Below are 22,997 nucleotides of genomic sequence, written 5' to 3'. Positions count from 1 at the left end.
TGGGGGAAGTCACTTTCCTTTTCGTCCCCCCGGCTCTAGGTGTGGTGGTAGTTGAATGTAACTGCCGATCTTTGGATAAGCTAACTTTTCCTGTTTTGCTCCTGCAGCCCATTTCAAAACGTTTGTATTCCTTACATTCAGGTTCCTCTCTGTCAAACGCCTACATCTGTTTCTGTTTTCCCGGCTGGGCAGGAACTGATGCATGCTGGTCTGAATCAGCATGTGTGGAAGTCAGCAGATGCGGTGTGCCCTAGAAGGCACTTCATCACATCCTGGAAAAACACTCAGGGGAGACTCAGCTGATGCCATGAACTCTGCAGACAACTGTTCTTTATCTCTCAGTAGAGAATCACCAACCTCTCAGATCCAGTGAGAGGCTTTGTGGTATCCACTGGCACGTACAAACTCTTGCTGTGCCATGTTTATTCCTCCAGAAGGTCTGAATTTACATTATTGAGAAAAAAAATGCATTCTTTTTGTATGTGTTGAATCTCTTCTTTCTTTTTTAAGCTATACAATTTAGCACTTTTATCTCTATTTTTCTCCATCTAAGCCTCCCAAGAATTTTGAATTTGTGATTTTCGTTCTTTTTTCTTCTTCCATTTTCTCCAGGAACTCTTCATTTTTGCAGCTAGTCTGGCCTTCAGAGAGAAGAGTCTCAAGAAAGAAAGGCAGTCTGTAGTAATAATACTAACCAGAGGAAGGAATAAGATTGCTCTCATGAGTCAGGTTAAAATGCGAGGCTTATGCTGATGATGTCAGGGTGGACAAGAAGTCTGTGCTGTAAGTTCATTTTCACACAGCCTCTCTCTGAGAACAAATATAGAGAATATCATACTCCTCCAAAAATTAAGAAAGAAACCTTGTCTTAACATATGAGAACAATTCCATAGGTTATCACAGTCACATTTATGCTCCTAACTCTCTACTTAGGAATTATTCCCCCATCGTTTCAAGCAACAGGGATACAGGTTATTGACTATAAATATGAGAAATACGCAGATAGTGGCCTGTTGCCCTGATGGTTTCTTGTCCTTTAATATTCGGCCTCTGTCTCTGTGCACTTTCCTCTCCTGTGTCTGCATGTAATGCAAATATAGTAGATTTAGAAGTTGACATTTGATTAAATACAAAATTTGGAAGAAAAAATATTAAACTGTGCAGCTGAATGTTGTCCAGAAGCAGGGAGAGGCATGCAGCCAAATTTCCCCCAGTATCTGTTTCATCACATGTTGTTGCTTGGAGATCAGTTTATCAACAAACTGCATTTTACCACCACCACCACCACATGAAAAAAGAGACCTTGCAAGAAAACTACAGTGAATATGAATACTAGCTTTTTAAAAAGAGGAGATTACAATTCAGGGTAAGTTTCTTTTAAGCAAATCTTTTTGTTTCAGATAGAAATTATTTTTTAGATTTTTTTCCTCCCTGAATTCTTTAAGCATCTGAATCAAACCTTATCAAGTATAGCCCACTTGAATAGGTTTCTGAGATGGGTTTCCTCAGAAATAGCCCAAGAAAAGCACACATGAATTGTTGTCCCAAGAAAGCTCGTCAGTCAATTTCTTATGCTATTTGCGGAGAGAAGAAATCTTCCCAGCTTTGAAGAATATTTATGTTCTGCTCTACAGATCTGGAAAATGGGAGGAGGAATATTGAGATGATTTGAGTACAGGATCGAGTGTAGCCTTCTATCATGGAGAATATTAAAAGAGTCTATCTTGATAGGTATGGTTTCTGGAGGCCATTTTGGAGGAAAGCAGTATTAAATAAAATATTTATGGTTTAATTTATAAGTTTATACAATGGAAACAAGACACACAAAAATGTTAACTGATGTTTTTGCTAATAAATTTCTCTTATTTAGAGAAGATCTGAGCCTGAGCTCTGTGAAGTGAGAACCAGTTTTCTCACACATGAGAATCCTTCTTAAGTGCAAGTATGTGTGGTGCTTGTGTGTGCATGTGTGCATAAGCATAAAATAGGGTAGAGGAGAGAGAGAAAAAGAAGTAGCCTAATGTGAGAGCATTCTGTATTCAATCTCAGTTAATCCAAGAATCCCAGGAGGTAGGCTAGGCATTGCTGACAAAGGCAAAGAAGTGAGCAGAGGAAAAAATGCTTGGGGTTTCCACTCTGCCTTGGCAACCTTATTCCAAGATACCTATTCTTTGATTGTTAGTGTTTCAATTCTTCTACATGCCTCAGATTCTAAACCTTAAATTAGGGAAAGGAAAGGAGACTTGGACAGGGGTGGCTCTTTCATTTTGTATCTCTGTCAGGTTGGAAACATGGCTTGGTATAATAGTTTCTTGTATAGCACAAGGCTAGAACATTGCAAATCTAAATGTGCAAGAAATGGAGAATTATGTAAAGGTATAATACACTGACACTAAAAAATCTTATCTTCAAAGGCTATTTAATGAGCCAGAAAGTGCATAACACATGGAGTATGATCTCTTTTTTTTGTAAATTACACACAGAAAAGAAACAAATAAAAGCAAATCAATCAAATGCCAACAATAGTTATAGAAAGTTAGATTGTAGATGGTCTTATTTTAATTTCTAAATTTTTCCAAAATTAGAGTCAGATAAGATAATAACTACTATTAAAATTATCAAGAAATAACTATTGTGACTTGGTGTGATTCTGTAATCCATCCATTCCAAACACAGAGTGAAGAAGAAAGACAACAGGCTCTGAATTATTTCTTTAATTTCAGGGATGAGAGTAGGGAAAAGTGGAGAGCTAAGCAGACTGATGAGGTCCAAACCTTGGAAATGTGAGAAAATGTCTTATCCCTTGAAATAAATAATCTTTATCTCTTTGTTGATTTATTTGTTTACTCACTTAGATACATTCCCCCAAATTGGTTGAACAAAATGATTTTTTTTTTTTGTCTTTTGTTGTTGTTGTTGTTGTTGTTATTGCTATTTCTTGGGCCGCTCCCGCGGCATATGGAGGTTCCCAGGCTATGGGTCCAATCAGAGCTGCAGCCACCGGCCTACGCCAGAGCCACAGCAACGCGGGATCCGAGCCGCGTCTGCGACCTACACCACAGCTCACGGCAACGCCGGATCGTTAACCCACTGAGCAAGGGCAGGGACCGAACCCGCAACCTCATGGTTCCTAGTTGGATTCGTTAACCACTGCGCCACGACGGGAACTCCCAAAATGAATTTTTTTATGCTGTATCTTGTTGTTCCTTGGAGATACAGGATAAAGATGGGAGAAAAACGGAAAAGACAACAAAAGCTTCAGAATGTTCCACAGATTCCTTGCATTCGAGTCCCTCCCTCTGCCTCTGGCACTTCATTGCTGAAGGTACAGTGTATTATTCACAGGTGCAGGGGCCTTCTCTGTCTCTTCTTCAAAGGTTAAGGACCTCTTGGGTCTTTGTTTACCAGCATTAGGGAGAATACTGGACCCAACGCAGGCCCTCAGTGCAGGTCAGGGGCATCTATGAGAGAATGCAAGAGCACTCGGATGATCTATTTTTATACCCGTCCCACTTCAAGAGCTCTTTCGTTCCCTCAAGAAAGACTAAGAAACAGGGTAAGAATATAAAAAATGCTATCTGTTGTGGTACACACACACACACACACACACACACAGAGGATTATTACTCAGTCATAAAAAAGAATGAAATAATCATTTGCAGCAACATGGATGGAGCTAGATAATATCGTACTCAGAAAGAGAATGACAATTATCATATGATATCACTTATATGTGGAGTCTAAAAAATGATACAAATGAACTTATTTATAAAACAGAAACAGAGTCATAGCCATAGAACACAAATTTATGGTTACCGAATGGGAAATGGCAGAATAAATTAGGTGTTTGGGATTAACAGATATGAACTACTCTATATAAAATAAATGAAGACCTACAGTGTAGCATAGAGACCTATAGTCAATATTTTTTAATAGCATACTATGGAAAAGAATCTGAAAAAGAATAAAATGAAACACTTTGCTATACACCTGAAGTATTGTAAATCAACTACCCATCAATTTTTTTAAATGTTATCTGTTACTTCTCTCAAGAAGTCGAGAGTCCTACTAAGGAAAAGAACTAGGCATTTTTTTCCCTTGTAAAATAAAACTAACATTCAAGACTTTATCTTATATAATGGAAATTTCTATTGCACTTTGGAGCTTGAAATGGCTTGCAATTTTCATGTTATATTGTTCTCAATCATTTGAAAAAGCTTAATTAGGAATCTCTTCTCTTCTTCAAATATATTATCTTTTAAAACATCTAATTCATAAACTGTAAAGCTGAAATGATGTCTCAAAGTGTGAACTACTTGGCTCAGCTGCTTTATGGAGGTATTTTCTTTTTTTTCTCTCTTTCTTTTGATAGGCAAGAAATAGGGTGTTTTCTTAGGTTTTTATTTTTTTTTACTATAGCTGATTTACATTGTTCTGTCATTTTCTGCTGTATGGCAAAGTGACCCAGTCATACACACACACACACACACACACACACACACACACATACGTATGCACATATATATAAAAGAATGTACATATATATATATATATATACACACAGATTTAAGGTCTCCAGATATTAGAAAAAATCTGACTCACAGATTTCAATTCCACACAAAATGTTTAGGAGATAAAATTAATTTAACTTCTATATGTAATTATGCTAAGTTTAGCCTTTATTACATGGTTATCGACTAGTTTTGAAAATTCTGTCATTATTTTAAATTTTCTAGCCTAAGGTGAACTTTTTTTAGAATGTTCTTTTAATAATTCAATTAAACTTTACAATAATATAACTCAGCAACAAGGAGCCATCCAAGAAGTGAGTCTTAGGCAGTAAACACAAAAACCTCAAAGACCATTAAATACACCAGAACTTAATATCCACTGGAATGTAATTTTTCTCTAAAGCTACCCTCATTTTTTTCCTCTTTTTTTTAATTGAAGTGTAGTTTATTTATGTTATATTAGTTCCAAGTGTACAGCAAGGTGATGCAATTATGCATATATACATATGTACACTTTTTAAGATTATTTTCCACTATAGATTATTACAAAATATTTAGTATAGGAGTTCCTGTCATGGCTCAGTGGTAATGAACCCAACTAATACCCACGAGGATGCAGGTTTGATCCCTGGCCCCAGTCAGTGGGCTAAAGATCCGGCGTTGCTGTGAGCTGTGGTGTAGGCTGGCAGCTACAGCTCCAATTTGACTCCTAGCCTGGGAACTTCCACATGCCGCAGGTGCAGTGCTAGAAAAGACAAAAATAAATAAATAAATAAAAATAAGATATTTAGTATATTTCCCTGTGCTATACAGTGGGTCCTTATTATATGGTGAACTTTATTTTGATTTTTCTAATCTCATTTCCCCCACCTGTATGTAGTAAGCACTTAATATATATCAGGTATATAAAAGTAATGGTAGTTCAGCCCTTCTTGCTCTTCCTGAGCACTAGATGACAGCTTTCTAAGTAGTCTCCCTACCGGTAGTCTGTCTTCCCTTAAGCCCGTTCTCCACAGCAAGGTCACAGCAATCCTTCTAAAAATGAAGATCTTGGAGTTCCTGTTGTGGCTCAGCGGTAACGAACCCGACTAGTGACCATGAGGATGCAGGTTTGATCTCTGGTCTGGCTCAGTGGGTTGGGGATCCAGCGTTGCTGTGAGCTGGCGTGGCTTAGATCTGGCTACTGTGGCTGTGGTGTGGGCTGGAAGCTGCAGCTCCAGTTTGATCCCTAGCCTGAGAACTTCCACATGCTGTGGGTATGGCCCTAAAAAGACTGAAAAACAAAAATAAAATAAAATAAAATAAAAAACATAGATCTGGTCACCTTAAAGAAAGGCATTTGGAGCTGAGTGATTCTTTATTGAAGGGCACTGGGAGGCCGTCTCCTGCTCTGTAGTATGCCCAGCAGCACCCCTGGCCTCTGCCCCTGAGTACCAGTGGCATCCATCCTTCCTCCCACCATTTGTGACAATCATTTCTCCAGACATTGCCAAATGTCCCATCAGGGTCAAAATCACTCCTGTTGAGAACCACTGCCTTAAACAAAGTCCAATGGTGGCATTCCCTTGTAGCTCAGCGGATTAAGGATCTGGTGTTGTCACTGCAGTGGCTCTGGTTATTGCAGTGGCATGGGTTCGATCCCTGGCCTGGGAACTTCTGCATGCCGCAGGTGTAGCCATAAAAACTCACAAAAAATAAACCAATGGTTCCTCATATAAAAGGTACTCTTTAAACTCTTAACACAGCATAAAAGGCTGCCATGAGAGGTCTCTCCCTGCCTAACTCTAGAAGCTTTTCCAGCTCAGACTCTATATTCTGTTTAAAGTAAAAAATAAATAAATAAATAAAAGTCTGGTTCCCAATACATTCAGACATTTTGTGCCCCATGAGAAAATTCCTATCACTTTCTCCCTCTAATCGGCCTTTCTTCTTCTTCTAGTCCAGTGGTTATTTATTTATTTATTTATCCATTTATTTATTGTGCTTCTTAGGGCTGCACCAGTGTCACATGGAAGTTCCCAGGCTATGGGTTGAATCGGAGCTACAGCTGCCAGCCTACACCACAGTCACAGCAACGCAGGATCCGAGCTGCATCTGCGACCTACACCACAGGTCTCGGCAATGCTGGATCCTTAACCCACTGAGCAAGGCCAGGGATTGAACCTGTGTCCTCATGGATGCTAGTCAGATTCATTTCCGCTGAGCCACGACGGAACTCCTAGATATCTAGGTATCTACATATATATCTATCATTTATATCTCTATATGTAGATAAATAGCTACATCTATCTATCTATCTATCTATCTATCTATCTATCTATCTATCTATCTATCTATCTAGAGCGGGGGCGGGGGAAGCATCCTATTTCTGTGGAAGTCAGCTCTGAATACATCCCACTCTCATCCTATCGAACGCCACTGACTCATCAGAATCACCTGCTCTGCTCTGACAGGACCTGACCCAAGGGCAGCAGCGCTACTTTTACAGCATCATGAGGATTTACAGCCCCCGGCCCCAGTGGGAGGCCCTGCAGACCCGCTATATTCACCGCCTTCTGCAACAGCAGCTGCTGGGTGAGCTTAACTACCTGACCTGAATCAGGCACCCCAGGAAGGGACTCGTATGCTGCAGCTGGAAGTCAAGTTTCCAGATAAATAATTCAAGTAGAAGAGCCTCTGCCAGCCTGCTATTTTATCCACATGGTTGGCAGGTCAATTTTAAAATGGTTATCTCTAATAAGAAAAAGCAAGGTTTTATGGGGAAATGAAGAGAGCTTAAAGAAACCAGAGTATGGATTGTTTTAAAATGTCAACAATTCTCCGAGATTTATAAGAACTTGATCTAGTAGAAATGGTAATGGACTTAAGCACATGGTCCCGGCTCAAACCAAAGCTCAGCCCCTTGTTGGTTGTGCAAACTCAAGGGTTTGTCTGCCTCACAGCAATAATAGCTATGTTTCTTGAGTATTTGCCATATTTTGGGCATTGTGCCACCAGTTTGATAGAATATCTCATTTTCTCCCCACTTTACAGGTGTGGGAAACTGCAGCTCAGAGAGGTTCTAGAACTTGACCCAGATCACATAGGTAGTAAAGGTCGGGGATCATCACCCCCAGAGATCATTCATCTTTACCCCCACACTGTGTCACCTCTCTTCTTCTACCAACCTCTGGAATTTTACAAAGCTCAGATGAAAGAATGACTGTGAAAAACCTTCATAGATGATAAGAGACAACCTATTGGAAGGATTGTAAGCAACAACCTCGTGAAAGGCGACACTGTTATCAAATCCCTTTTCTTCCAGGAGATGTGTTCAGTCTTGGCTCCCTCTTACTACACCCTTCTTCTGGCTCCAAAAGAGCCTTTCCTTTGAGAACCACTCACTTGGCAATGGCACATCTATCTTATTATGGTTGTTCCTGTATGTGCACTAAAGGAAAAGTTGGTTTTTGCAAATGATTTAATGTCAAGAACAAGAACAACAATAGCAATGTTTTATCAGGGCTTCCTATGTGCCAGGCATTGCTCTAAGCGCTTCACATGTATTGTCTTATTTACAGCTCAAACACCTCTACATGGTGCTTTTATAACCCATATTTTACAGAAGAGAATATTGAGACACGAGTAAGTTAAACCACTCAGCCAGGCTCATGCAACCACTAAATGTCAGAACCAGGATTTAGCCTGGTCCCCATGACTGTCTGAGAGGCTAGAGAAGCATCATCTGGTACTTTGTTTATAGAGTAAAATTGCATAGAGGCCAATGAAACCAGAAACAGAGGTATGCAATGTAGTACATATAAAACCCACCTGTCTAGGTTCTTAAAATACAGATGTCCAAGCTTACTCTCTGCATTTCTGATTCAGCAGTACTTTGGAAAGACTCAGAAATCTGCATTCTTTTTCTTTTTCTTTTCTTTTTTTTTTTTAGGGCCACACAGGTGGCATATGGAAGTCCTCATGCTAGGGGCCGAATGAGAGCTGTAGCTGCCAGCCTATACCACAGCCACAGCAATGTGGGATCTGAGCTATGTCCAAGAACTACACCTCAGCTCATGGCAACACCAGATCCTTAACCCACTGAGTGAGGCCAGCGATGGAACCTGCATCCTCATAAATACCAGTTGGATTCATTTTCACTGCGCCAAAACAGAAACTCCCAGAAATCTGCATTTTTGAAAAGCATTATTAATGTGGCCTCAGCCAAATGACCCTGTAGTGCATGGTCTACAGACTACATTTTAAAGACGCCGAGAGAGACTGAATATATCTGTTTCTATCTGAAGAAAGTTTTTATGCTAAAGATAAGCAATTCATGGGAGTTCCCACTGAGGCTCAGTTTAAAGGAGCCCGACTAGTAGCCATGTAGATGCGGGTTCGATCCTAGGCCTCGCTCAGTGGGTTAAGGATCTGTGACCTGTAGTGCAGGTCACAAAAGTGGCTCAGATCCCATGTTGCTGTGGCTGTGGTGTAGGCTGGCAGCTACAACTCCAATTTGACCCCTAGCCTGGGGACCTCCATGCCTTGGGTATAACTCTAAAAAGACAAAAAAAAAAAAAAAGAAAGAAAGAAAAGTAAAATAAAGATAAGCAATTCATATGAAGACACCTTATGGGTCAAGTCCCTCTCCAAATAATTTGTCATGATCATTAATAACTATTTATTAACTCATAAAATGAGAAATGCAAAGGAAGAAAAATATACTTCATATTCTGAAAAAGTAGGCGACCTGAGTGTGCTAAACATCATTGTTTCTACCCTGCAAAGTAGAAGAAATTGTGTGCCTATGTAACTATTTGCAGAATTGTTTGCTTATTTGTTTTGTAAAAGCATTGACTTTGAAGATTCTCTCATTTCTTCCCTCCAGGCTATATCACTCAACAGGAAGCCTTGGCTTATGCTGCTGTACTTAGAGATTCAACCAAGAGAGCTGCAGCCAAGGCAGCTCCTCAAAGAACCATCCCCCAGAGGGCCTCGGGCATGACAAGAACACGGCCCACAGCACTACCCGTGTCTGCTGTTGCTGTTGCACCCAGGGCCCAAAGCATGCGGCTCCGATCCCTCAAGACCAAGACTTTGCACAAGCTGTGAATGGTTTGCCCATATTCCCCTGGCATCTAGTGGGTACTTAGTGCATATTTGCTGACTATGAATGAATGAAAGAATAACTTCCAATGCAAACCCCACTCCTAGAAATGATCTCTCCCATTCACATACACTTCACCAGCAAGAACAAGGTGAAAGAGCGAGGCTTAAGAGCAATGGCGCTAAGAGTAAGCAAGTCTTTCGTTTCACATAATCTATAGAATAAAATTACTTTTGAAGTTTTCAAGGTAAAAGCTTCCTTTGTATTAGAACATCCCAGAGAAATCCCAAGAATGGTGGAAGGGGACAAGTGACCAGAGGGTTCAAGTCCTCTGTCACTGGGTGAGCATTCTTTGCATACTGAAAATACAGAAACCAACACAGCGGGAACACTGAGCAAGGCAGGGCTTCTGGATCATGTCACCTAAGCAGCTACTGGACTCTGCCTTTCCATGACCTCCTTCCTCTCATCTTCCCCATCAAACATGAGCATTCAACCTGACCCCACACCTTCTGGTTCTTGCTAAACAGTCACTTCGTGTCCTCTTGAAACCTGGATTTATCAACCTACTACAGTTGGGTTCATTCTACACAGCTGTAAATGACTTTGACACAGGTAAGAGGATTCATGTACACATCTTCCCCTGGCAGCTGAAGATACATTCTCAGCAGAACAAGAAATAGCCCCAAAGAACAGATTTTGAGTCTAACCTCTCCATGGACTTAATGATTTTAAGCAAAGCACACAGACTACACAAATATGCAAAAAAAAAAAAACAAAACCAGATAACAGAGAGTCAGATCATCACACAAATGGTAGAGTATTATGTTCATTTTATTTAACAGTTATCTGTTGTGGCTCATCAGGTTATGAACCTGACTAGTATCCATGAGGACACGGGTTTGATCCTGGCCTCACTCAGTGGGTTAAGGATCCAGCATTGCCATGAGCTGTGCTGTAGGTCACAGACATGGTTCAGATCCTGCATGGCTGTGGCTCTGGTGTAGGCTGGCAGCTGCAGCTCTGATTCAACCCCTGGCCTGGGAACTTCCATATGTCACAGGTACAGCTCTAAAAAAAAAACCAAAAAAAAAAAAACTCCAGTTATATATATTAGTGATTTTTTTGTGTGTTAAAAATAAGTCACCAGTGTTCACAGGAAGTCAAAATTTTTAAATGCCTTTTCTCCATCTAATTTCGAAATGGTCAATCCCTTCCCTTGTTCAGGTTGGTCAATGACTTTGCCAAGCCTATAAAAGGAGTTGGTTGAGATGAAGTATTAACTTGCTTGGTAAGAAATATGCTAACGCCTATCTGAAAGGAAGATGCTGCAATATTACCAGAAGAAAACAAACTTATTGATGATTATTATCTTGTTTTTGCAACTATTAGCACAGAAGAAATAAAAGTTATTATGAGATTCTGAAAACTCCCTGTACTGGTTCTGCGATCTGACTACTCTTCTTTGGGAAGTTTAAGAGACATGGTTGGCAGCAGCAAAGCTTAGGAAGGCCAGTGCTCCCCTTGCTGGGTTTGTTCACTCAATCATAAAGAAGTTTCTTAATTTCTGTAAATCTGGGCCCTGATTTATGTACTCTAAGTTGCTTTATGGTTCTAAGAATTGTTAGGTAGGCTTAAAAGAAGAAAAAAAAATCAAATGAAACTACAGGGAGCTCTAGGGTAGTCCCCTTAAGGAACAGAGGTTTGTTGTTGACTCAGCTTGGCCTGTATTAACCTTCCCATTGTTTCCACAATGGGGCTTAATTTTATCCCTTTGAACTTCTTACATGAACTTTTATCTTAGTTTTTTTTTTTTTGATAGGCATAGATATTTGCTGCGTAAACCTTAGCTAGTGATGCAGAACATCAAAGAGGCCACTTATAATTCTAAGCTACATCCCTACATCAAAAATTTCGAAGCACCTTGTTTTCACTAGAGGATTTTAAAAGCTAACAGGTGAATGTTACAGGCTCATAAGAAGGACAAATAGATGGAAGGTGGTGCAGAAGGTCCCACTTGTTGGACCCCCCTTCTGAGAAGATAATGCCCTACCTCTTGAGCCCCACACATCCAAAGCTTATGAGGAAATATGATTGGTTAAGGTGCTGGGAGAAAGGTGCTCAGCTCGGAGGATGCTGAGAAAGACGATTAAAGGGGAAAAAAGGGAAAACTGTAATTTTAGGAAAGCCTGCTACTACTTTGACCTGTTGGTGACTATATTGCTTTCTTTTGCAATGTCAATGAACACCGTCAGAATTTAAAGTCCTCAAGATAACCACTTCACCTGAAACTACTGGTACCTAGAACACCTGGGCTGTGCTAGGTAATCAATAATATTTGCTGAATAATAATGAAGTGTTGAAATCTTTTGCAAAGCAGACTGGCCTATGAATCTGTGATATTATTCTAGGGTCCCAGGAAGCTGCAGGCTCCTAGTGAGGAGCAGCAGTAGTTTATTAAGAACAGTGGCTAGAAGCAGTCTAACCAGGTGCCAGCATTAGGGGTGCACTCCCTCTAAAGGACTTTAAAACAATAATAAAGCTGACTAATAGTTGATCTGCTCTCTATCATCACCGTAAGTCAGCAATTCGAAACAATATGAGTGATGAAATAAACAATTGTTGAGGTTACGACTCAGTTTTAATAATATATATGCAAGCTTCAATGTAGCACATTTTTTATTGCTTTTCCTTTAATAATCATTTTATTCTGCATGGAAAGTAATACAGAGAACTCTGAAACCGTATCAGCTCACATTCCAACCACTGGGGAACTATGTACCCTTGCATTTAAACAATAGGTTTTGAATGAACAGTGATTACACTGTGCTCATAAAGACAAGAACAAGAACTTGAATTACTTTCATTCTTTATGTGGCCACTTAGCATTTTTCTTGTTTTGAGCAATTTTATGGAGGTACAATTTATATGTAGTAAATGCACTCAATTAAAGTTCAATGATTCTTGACAAAGGCATATAGTCACATAAGCACCACTACAACCATGATATACAGCATTTCCAGCACTCCAAAGCTTTCCTTCTGTCCTTTTGTAAACATTCCTTCCCTAAACTCTGGCCCATAATAATCACTGATCTGCTTTCTATCACTATAGTTTTGCCTTTTCTAGAATTTTACATAATTGGAATCAGAGTATACGGCCTTTTATACCTTGCTTCTATCACTAAGTATGATGCTCTTGAGGTTCATTGTTTTGTGTGTATCAGTAGTTTGTTCTTTTTCACTGGCAAATAGCATTCCACTGAAGAAACACACCATTATTTGTCTAGCCATTCGCTAGCTGATGAACACTTGGATGGTTTCAAGCTTTGAACTGTTACAAATAAAGCTGCCATAAACAGCTTAATGCAAGCATTTATGTGCACATAAGTTTTTATTTCTCTTGAGTAGTTACTAAGGCATATAATTACGGGGTCATGTGGGAGATTTGGGTTTTACTTTGTAAGATACCGCCATAGCACTTTCCAAAGTGGTGGCGCCATTTTGCATTCCCACCAGGGGTATATGAGTTCTATGTGCTCTACATCCTTGTGAGGTCAGACAATTTAATTTTTGTATTTTGTGACTGTGGCTGCTGGGCAGAGAACTTAGATGAGTGGAAGATACTGTCACTATCAGTTACAGTCACAGTCTTACTGGGAACCATGGCAAATTTCAGGGAAGGAAATTTCATGACAGACATGAGGATTATGAAGATAATAATCATGAAGATTTAATAGAAGAGGTTTCAGAATTGAGCTGTCAACCCTGATAAGGCAACTCTCCAGCTTATTGTTAGGGGAGGAAAAGTTTGGAAGAGATAAGGAAGAAGAGAAAGAAATCCCTGCAGAAAGGACCACCCCTGGGCAAAGCTATGATGTAGGTCAGTGTATCCTTAGTAACTTCTCATTTTTCCTTGTTTGCAATGCCCTTTGGGTTCAGCAATCAATACCCACCACCACCACCAAAATCTTCAGGCACTATATTAGTTGCCTATTGTTGCACAAAACATTACTCCAAAACTTAGTGACTTATTAATATTCACTATCACACAGCTTGTGTGGTCAGAAATTTGGGAATGACTTAGCTAGGGCTTCTAGCTCAGGGTCTCTAATAGCTGCAATCAAGGTGGCAGCTGAGGCTATCTATGGTCTCATCTGAAGATTCAACTGGGGAGGATCTACTTCTAAGCTCACTCTTGTGTTTGCTGACAGAACCTAATTCCTTGGGTACAATTAGACTCAGTTCTTCAATTACTTACAAGGGGTTTGTCTGGAGGCCACCCTAAGTTTCCTGCCACACAGGCCCCTCAGTAGGGTAGAAATATCAATATATTTCAGTGAGTCACAGTTTCATCTGAGAAAACAAAAGAGAGAGGGGGTGTGTAAGGTGAAATTCAAGGTCATTTATAACCTGACCCTGGAAGTGACATCCCAACATCTTTGCTATGTTCTACCATTCAGAAGCAAGTCACTAGCCCACACTCGAAGTGTTGGGGATTACACAAGGGCATGTGTACCAGAAGGGGGCAGGGAATCATTGGGAGTCACTTAAGAAGCTGTCTACCAAAGCCAGGACTAGGGTGAGTTGAGTGAGGTGCCTGGAATGCAAAATTGAAGGAAATATTGGTTCTTGGATGACCCCGAGTGTGAATCTCATATAGTCTCTCCCTAGACACCTCACTGCTGTACTTTCGTCTTGTCCCTGCCGTCTGTCACATGCAGCAAACACCTTTATGATGACTTCTGATCACCCAATCAGGGCTCCTTGCCTAGACACCAGACTAAGCCTACCTTCTCGGAAAACTGTCCCATGCTGCACACTTTCTTCCTGCCATGACCCACCCTTGAAGTTGAAACTGAGAAGGAGCCTATGGGGCCTTCCTGGGACAGACCCCACCAACACCATGCCCTCTGTCTGCCTCTTATCTGTAGAAAAGCCTCCTAGGCCTTCCCCAAGTGTCAAAGAGGAAATTTAATCAGAGAAGTGAGAAAACCACAGAAACAAAACAGTCAAGCAAGACAAAATAATAATAGTTTAGCCATTAAACAAAGTCAAAGACCTTTAGTTCTTCCTCAAGGGCTATAGATAGTAGCCCTTGAGGCATATCCTTTGAGATATTTTGCAGATACTGAAACTCCCACCAGGTGGAAAAAGTTATGCTGCCCACAAGCATGTAGACCTCAGACCAGTCAGAACCTGAAAGCTGATTATGTTGACTCCTGATTACCTCACCACCAAGCAATCAGAGGAGTATTTGCTCCACAACTGCCCTCCCTCGCCGTTTAAAAACCTTTCCCCAAAAGCCATCAGAGAGTTCAGGTCTTTTAAGCACCAGGTGCCTGGACTCCTTGCTTGGAGTCCTGCAATGCAACACTGCACTTGCCTTCACCACAGCCCCTTGCCAGCAGATTAACTTTATTGCACATGGGTGAGCAGACCCAAATTTGGTTCCATAACAAACTTGGCTATTTTGTGTTCCAATCCTCCAACATGCTGTTTAGGAAAAAAATGATTTAAGATAAGCCTAGAGACTTAATCACTAATATCTAGTTCATACATAATCTATACATCTGAAGCAGTAGTAATCCAAGTACAATCCATATACCAGATTCACTGATGATGCTTAAGGAAAACACAAATTTTTGGAACTTATTTGGACCCAGAGAATCAAAATCTAAACAACAGCATCCCAGTGGATACAGAAGATTACTAAAGTATAATAGCCCTTTGCATATAAGGAGCTACTTCAGTAGTGATAATGCTTTAACTTTAATAAACTGGATTTGTTTGGCAAATTCAGCAAAAATTTAGGGGTAGATTCCAAAATGAGGGAGACTTTTGGGACAGGGAAAGTATCCCTTTAGTAACCTCCCATAACCATGCAAATAAACGGCTTATTATTCTTACTCAAAACCAAGTCAAACCAATGGCATGTTATAATAGTACTTTAATCGACTAAAATGATTTATTTTTCCTAGACTTTTATTACTCTATATACACTACATTTCCACCAAAATGAATCCTGACTTGGTTTTCCCTTCCATTTCCTATTTTGTGACAAAGGCTATAGGAACCTGTCCAAGAGTTCTTGCACCTTCTCAATTAAAATGAATTGCTAATTGCATCAGTGCTTGTAGAGGAAACCATTATATTAGCTTCATTGACTCTGCTTTTCCTCCTAAATTATAGTCTGTTGCCTGAAATGTAATCAATCCCTATGTTAGAAATCAATCCCTTGTCTGCCTCCAGAGAATTGTCCCTCATTTTTCTATACATTAGGGCTTTCATACTGTGCCAGTTACACAATGGACTGCATCAGGTCAGAAGTAGGGGAAATCCCTGTTGCTTTGAAAATCACAGCTTAGGTGTAGGGGAGAGGCAATTACCTAGCTGTAAGCAAGCCAGACTCTGAGAGGCTATACGGTATGAGTTCCCAAGCATCCTCCTGGCTCACAGAGCGGCACAGACCTGAGGGGAAATGAGTGCCTGTTTATAAACAGAAGGTTCTAGAGAAAGAAATTTCCTGCTTTAAAAACAATCCAATGACTTTAGAAGAATGATCTAAACGTCTTGACAAGACATCATAGACAGTGCTGATTCAGAAACCCAGCTTTGTATAGGGAAAGAAAAATCACACCATTGTAAACATATTCCTTATTTAAATTCAGTAAAATATTATAGTATGCGTTGCATTGTGTATTTATGTAAATAAGAAAAGACCAGAGGTTAAGGTCCTGAAAGTCAGGGGGTCTGTTTGAGGCATATCTAAGATTGGATGGAAAGGAGGGGCTGAGGAGGAGGGAGGGGCTGCTGATCAATCAGATTATGTGTAAAAGTCAGGGACTAGGTGTAAAATGGGGCTCCATTTCCTAAGTGAAGGGTTTGGGAGCTGAAAAAGCCAAGAAGTATGTCAAATTGGTTATGACCAGAAATGATGGAAGTATTAAGAAGAAACACATGAAGCCAAATAAGGAGTTAATTAAAATCAAAAAACATATGCATAATTTACATAAGTTAAATGACCTTTCACTTTGGGAGAGAAAGTCAGGTATTAATGTTCAAGCTCCCAGGCTCTTTTCTACAAAAAATTTTAAAAAAAATAAATAAAAAAAGAAAGGTATTCTGGTTCTGCTCTTAGTTCCAATGTGTAGGATTTTTCCCCACATCAAGCAGTGCTCAGATACCAGCTGAGTGTCCCAGGAATTCAACTCCATTCTGACACTATCTACCTGGAGTTAGCATCCAATTCCATAGGTTAAGGACTCAGTCCTACAAGATTGTGCCCACTTTAGATGCCAACTGCAAAGCATCCAGGTTGGCTACCTGTGCTCCTGACGAACTGGCTATAAATCAGAGGTGTCCACGAACCCTTCCCTGGGTTCAATTAATTTGCTAGAGCAACTCACATAACTCAGGATAATATTTACTTACTAGATGACTGTATATTATAAAAGGATATAATCCAGGAATAGCCTGATGGAAGAGAAGCATAGGGTGAGGCATACAAGAAGGGCTTGGGAGCTTCCATGTCCTCTCCCAGCGCCTCTGCTCCTGAATCTCCACGTGTTCACCAACCTGACAGCTCTCTGAATCCTGTCCTTTGGGGGTTTTATAGAGGTTTCATTAAGTAGGCATGACTGATTAAATCACTGGCCTTCGGTGATAGAACTCAGCCCCTCTCCCTGCCCTCTCTGGACCACAGGCACATGGAACTGAAAGTTCCAACCCTCTAATCACAAAGTTGGCCCTAAAGGCTCCTTAGGGACTTTCCAAAAATCACCTAATTAACATAACCAAAGACACCTTTATTCCAGAAGAAAAAGAGGAGGCCACATCAAGAGGTAGGAGGGGCAATTTCACGATATAAACAACCCCATACCTCCCGGGTGGGAAGCTCCACAGACTGAAAACTAACTGGTTCACAGAGACTCACCTACAGGAATGAGAGTTCTGAATCCCACATCAAACCCTCACGTGCGGGGATCTGGCACTGGGAGAAAGAGCCCTTGGAGAATCTGGCATTGAAGGCCAGTGGGGCTTGTGCTCAGGAGCTCCACAGGACTGGGGGAAACGGAGACCCCATTCTTAAAAGGCACACACAGACCTTCACGTGCACTGGGTCCCAGGGCAGAGTGAGGTCTCCATAGGAATCTAGGTCAAACCTGACTGCAGTTCTTGGAGGACATCCTGGGAAAAGAGGGGTGAATGTGGCTTGGTGTGAGGGAGGGACATTGAAAGCAAAACTCTCAGGAATATTCAGCAGTGTGGCTTCTCTAGAGGTGGCCATTTTGGGACAATCTGGCCCCACCTGTCAGTCAGCTGCTGAGAAGCCCCAGGGCAAACAACAACCCAGCTGGGATCACAGCCCCGCCCCTCAGGAAACAGGCTACCTAAAGACCCCTCAAGCACACAGCTGCCTCTAATCCCACCCAGAGACTAAGCCCACCCACCAGAGGGATCAGAATCGGCTCCACCTACCAGTGGGCAGGCATCAGCCCCTCCCATCAGGAAGCCTACAGCAAGCCCCCATACTGACTTCAGCCACAAGGGGGGCAGACAGATACCAGAAGTAAGAGAGGCTACAACTCTAGTATCTGTAAAAGGCCACCAACACCAAAAACCTACAAAAATGAAAAGACAGAGAACTATAACTCCGATGAGGGAGAAAGGAGAAACCCCAGAAAATCAGCTAAGCGAGGAGGAGATTCTTAGCCTCCAGGAAAATGACTTTAGACTGTTGATGCTGAAGATGATGCAAGACACTGGAAATAAACTGGAGGCAAAGATGGATAACTTACAGGAAAACACTGACCAAAGAGATACAAGATATCAAACTTAAACAAGAAGAGATGCAAAATACAATAACTGAAATAAAAAATTCCCTAGAAGCAGCTAACAGCAGAATACAGGATGCAGAAGAACAAATAAGCGAGGTGGAAATTACGGATGCAGAACAGAAAACAGAAAAAAGATTGAAAACAAATGAAGGGAGTCTCAGAGAACTCTGGGACAACGTGAAACGCACCAACATCCGTATTATAGGGGTGCCAGAAGGAGAAGAGAGAGAGAAGGAGACAGAAAAAATATTCCAAGAGATAATAGCCAAAAACTTCCCTAACATGGGAAAGGAACCACTCACTCAAATCCAGGAAGCACAACCCGTACCATATAAAATAAACCCCAAGGAGGAATACACTGAGACACATACTAATCAAACTAACCAAAATTAAAGACAAAGAGAAAATCTTGAAAGCGGCTGGGGAAAAGAAACAAGTAGCATACAAGGGAACCCCAATAAGGGTATTGGCAGATTTTTCAGCAGAAACTCTGCAGGCCAGAAGGGAGTGGCATGCATGATATACTTAACGTGATGAAAGGAAAAAACCTCCAACCAAGATTGCTTTACCCACCAAGGTTCTCATTCAGATTTGAAGGGGAAAGCAAAACCTTCACAGATAAGCAAAAGTTGAGAGAATTCGGCAACACTGAGCCAGCCTTACAACAGATACTAAAGGAACTTCTCTAGGCAGAAAAGACAAGACAGCAACAGCAAACAAAAAAAATGCCACAAATGACAAGGCTCCCCAGTAAAGGTATAAACACAGTAAAGATACGAAATCATCCATGCACAATTATACCACCAAAATCAGAAATCGTGAGAAGAGGTGGCTACAAATGCAGGACACTGGAGATGAACTTGCAATTAAGAGAACAACAACTTAAAACAATCTCATGTACATATAGACTCTCACATCAAAACTTCAGAATAACTGCAAACCAAAAATCTACAATTGATACACAAACAAGGAATCTCTGGAGAAGAACTATATCTCATAGTAAATACGTGCATAATCCACCATGAAGGGGGTCATTTGACATCATTCTTGGAATGCTGAAGTCTTCTTACATCTGATTCTGATTTCCTCCCCATCAAAGAATTTATGATAATTATAATTAAATAAGGCAACGGTACAATTAAATAATACAGTTCTACAACTGTATCACTAATAACCATTTCTCTCTGTGGTACAACATAAGGTCCATAATGTGTCTTGTTTATCACATCCCCTAGAATGGTGTAATGCCTATATTGAAGAATCAATAAGATGTAACAAATTCTGAGGACATATTTATGTAGTTACACTGCTTTTTAACCAATTTATGCATTTTATATTTTACTTATTTTCAGAGGGTGCATTATTTTTGTTATTCTTACCAGTTAATTTATTCTTTTTATTATGCTATATAAAATATTTAATGGTATATAAGGCTTTCTTCCTTATAAATTTTAGTTGCATGATATACACAATTTTAATACAGTGCTAATGTTTAAAGAAAAATTGAAATGTAATAGATAATACTAAATAGCAAAGACGCAAGCCATACAAAATGGGATAAAGTATAGAATAAATTTCCTATTTGTCTCAGCATATTTTCCATTCCACTTCTCCAGAGGGAGTCACTTAATCTCTTTCTTAAGATCCATGATATAATAATCTGTGTGAATGTAATTGTGTTTAAATATATGTATTTTATTCTGTAAAAAAAAATAAAAATAAAATTTCAAAATAAAAAAGACACTTTTATTGCTCTGATCATAGGAAATTCCAATGGGTTTTAGGAGCTCTGTGCCAGAAAAAAAGCTGAAGACCAAATATACATTTTTTATTATAAATCACCATATCATAGGCATACACAAAGAAGTCATTTTATAATTGAGCATAATTCTTAAGGTAACCCACATAATTGAAATGAGTAAAGAATTTTTTAAAAAATATTTTATATAATACTTCAAAATTATAATTTTATGATTAAGTAGCTCATGGTGAGATGGGCCATATTAGATAGTTCTTATGCTATTTATTTATATATTCTCATATTTTCAGTACCTGAGAGCTAGTGGAAATAATATTGGTTAATGATTATAAGCAATTAGGTGGCTGAAGTGCAGAATACATATATACAAGTAGGGGGAAATAAGTCTAGGAAGATATTACATCCCAGTTGTAGAGAAACCTTAATAAACTTTAGTAAGACAATGGGGAATCACTGAGATGTTTTTAGTAGGATCTTGGCCTGAGAATATGTTAGGAATGCTATTGAACTGAACTTCAGTCTGCTAGCCCAAGCTCAACAAGTTAATTTACTGGCACAAGGCTGTGGTGAAGGAAAAAGTGCGTTTATGGCAGGTGCCAAACAAGGAGTCTAGGTGGCTAATGTTCACAAGACCCAAACTCCCAGATGACCTCCGGGCAAGGATTTTTAAAGACAGGGTGAGAGAGGTGGGTTGTGGGGTGTGTGATCAGCTTGTGGACACTCTTCTGTGGGTGGTGAAGTAATAGCAAGTCAGCATCACCAACCTTTTGGTTCCAGCTGCTCTGGGGTCCACATGCTCATGGGCAGCATACAGTTAACTTCTACCCAGTGGGGGCTTCAGTATCTGCAAAACAGCTCAAAGGATGTGGCTCAGAATATGATCTAGATCCCTTTGAGAAGGAACTAAAGGTTCATGACTTGTTTAATGGCTAAACTGTTATTATTACTTTGTCTGGCTTGACTGCTTTATTTCGTTTCTGTTTTCTCACTTCTCTGATATAAATTTCCTCTTTGGCACTTGGGGAAGGCCTAAGAGGCTGAAGTTTTTCTACAGACAAGAGGCAGGAATAGGACATGGGGAGTCTGTCCCAGGAAAGCCCCATAGGGACCTGTCTGGTTACAGGAGGACCCATTTTCAATACTGAGAAGGATGTGATGGAACATGACAGAGGATAATGTGAAAAAAGAATGTGTGTGTGTGTGTGTGTGTGTGTGTGTGTGTGTGTGTATGACTGAGTCACTTTGCTGTACAGTAGAAATTGATGGAACATTGTAAATCAACTAGGATAGAAAAAATAAAAATCTTACAATAAATAAATAAATACTGAGCAGGATGAATCAGAGAAGAGGAACGGATCAGGGAGACAACTCAGGAGTCTGCCCCATTATTCCGGGAGCAGAAATGAAGAGGAGTAAACTCAGGAATGAAATACAGGGAACAAAAGCAAAAAGACATGGTGACAGAAGGATCCATGACTTGGGCTGGGGTGACAGAAGAGACTGAGGGCCTCACAGGGGAAACCCAAGTAGAAAAGCTCAGGGACAAATGGCCCTCAGAAGAAGAACTGATTTGGGGTACAGTGAAATATTGTCTGATTTGGGACAAGTTGAGTTTGAGGTCTGTGCATTTCATGGGCATTGGCATGGAGTGAGAGCTCAGCCCTAGGGCGGTGAAGAGGTAAGAGAAAGGGAGGCCCTCGGGCATGGAGGGCAGCAGGCAAGAGAACAGCTAGGGACAGACCCTGGAAAGGGGCAGGGGTGTGCAGCATGTTGCTCTAGAGGAGAGTGGTATGTTTGAAAGGGATTGTCCAGAAAGAGGTCAAGTGAAGAGGGAAACGGGGGAGTTCTCACTGTGGTTCAGCGGGTAACAAACCTGACTAGTGTCCATGAGGATGTGGGTTCAATCCCTGGCCTCACTCAGTGCGTTAAGGATCTGGCATTGCCATGAGCTGTGGTGTAGGTCGGAGATGCAGCTCAGATCCCAAACTTCCATATGCCTCAGGTGTGACCCTAAGAAAGCAATCAATCAATCAATCAATCAGTGAAGAGGGAAATTGGAAATAGAAGAGATAATGCCTGCATAAGGAAGATGAAGACTAAGACATGGCCATTGGGTGGCCAGTGAGGAGCCTGCTGGTAACTTTAGCAAGGAAGTGTCATTCAGGAATGAGGGCAGCAGCTGGACTGGTGTTAGGAGGGTACAGAGAGCCACGGAATGAATCCTGAGTTTCAACCAATGTCAAAAATGCTTGGTCAGCATCCTTTCAAGTGTCTGTAGTTTTTCATTCTGTTCAGCCTTCCTAGAAATTCCTATTTGAATCTCATTTTCTCCAGTAAGTTATACAGAGTATTTCCCTCCCACCACAATAGAAGGCATTTTCAAAAGCTGATACCCGCTGAATGTGTTAATGGAGTCTCATGATGAAATTCTATCAGGCAGAGCATATTGTTATTGCAATATATTTTATTACTCTATTAGTACATGTTATAAAATATGTACTTATGAACAATTACTACCACCATTTGATATATCCAATCCATTGATGTAGGAATTTGGAGCCACAGAGTCATTTTTAGTAAAGAAATTGAGATGAGTAAAGGTGAAATGCAAGATTCTATAGCATGTGTGAAATGAAATGATCCATTTTAAAGACTGGATATAACTAGGCTACCATAGATATACTTCCATTTAGGACAAACCATTCCATTTGTAACTGTTAAGAATACATTAAAGCTAGAGAATTAAAGTCAGATAAAAATCTCTTAACAAAATGTCAACTGTTTCATCCACAAAGAACAGCA

General features: G+C 40.4%; 1 protein-coding gene across 2 annotated transcripts; it reads left to right on the top strand.

Annotated features, from left to right (window-relative positions):
- The first annotated feature begins 1,273 nt into the window (after positions 1–1,273).
- On the top strand, positions 1,274–10,386 carry FAM216B (family with sequence similarity 216 member B). 2 transcript variants are annotated; one of them, XM_047756039.1, is made up of 4 exons: positions 1,274–1,366; positions 3,220–3,325; positions 6,965–7,085; positions 9,379–10,386. In XM_047756039.1, exons 1-4 carry the CDS (start codon positions 1,326–1,328, stop codon positions 9,600–9,602), a joined length of 492 nt encoding a protein of 163 aa, XP_047611995.1. In that variant the 5' UTR covers positions 1,274–1,325; the 3' UTR covers positions 9,603–10,386. The 2 variants fall into 2 exon arrangements, with proteins under 2 accessions (XP_047611995.1, XP_047611994.1); XM_047756038.1 differs by having other exon boundaries at positions 3,214–3,325.
- Positions 10,387–22,997: the final 12,611 nt, after the last annotated feature.

Source organism: Phacochoerus africanus, chromosome 13 (assembly GCF_016906955.1).
Source record: "Phacochoerus africanus isolate WHEZ1 chromosome 13, ROS_Pafr_v1, whole genome shotgun sequence".
Classification (NCBI taxonomy): Eukaryota; Metazoa; Chordata; class Mammalia; order Artiodactyla; family Suidae; genus Phacochoerus; species Phacochoerus africanus.
Note: the sequence above shows the minus strand (reverse complement) of the source record. Positions and strands in the feature narration are given on the sequence as shown.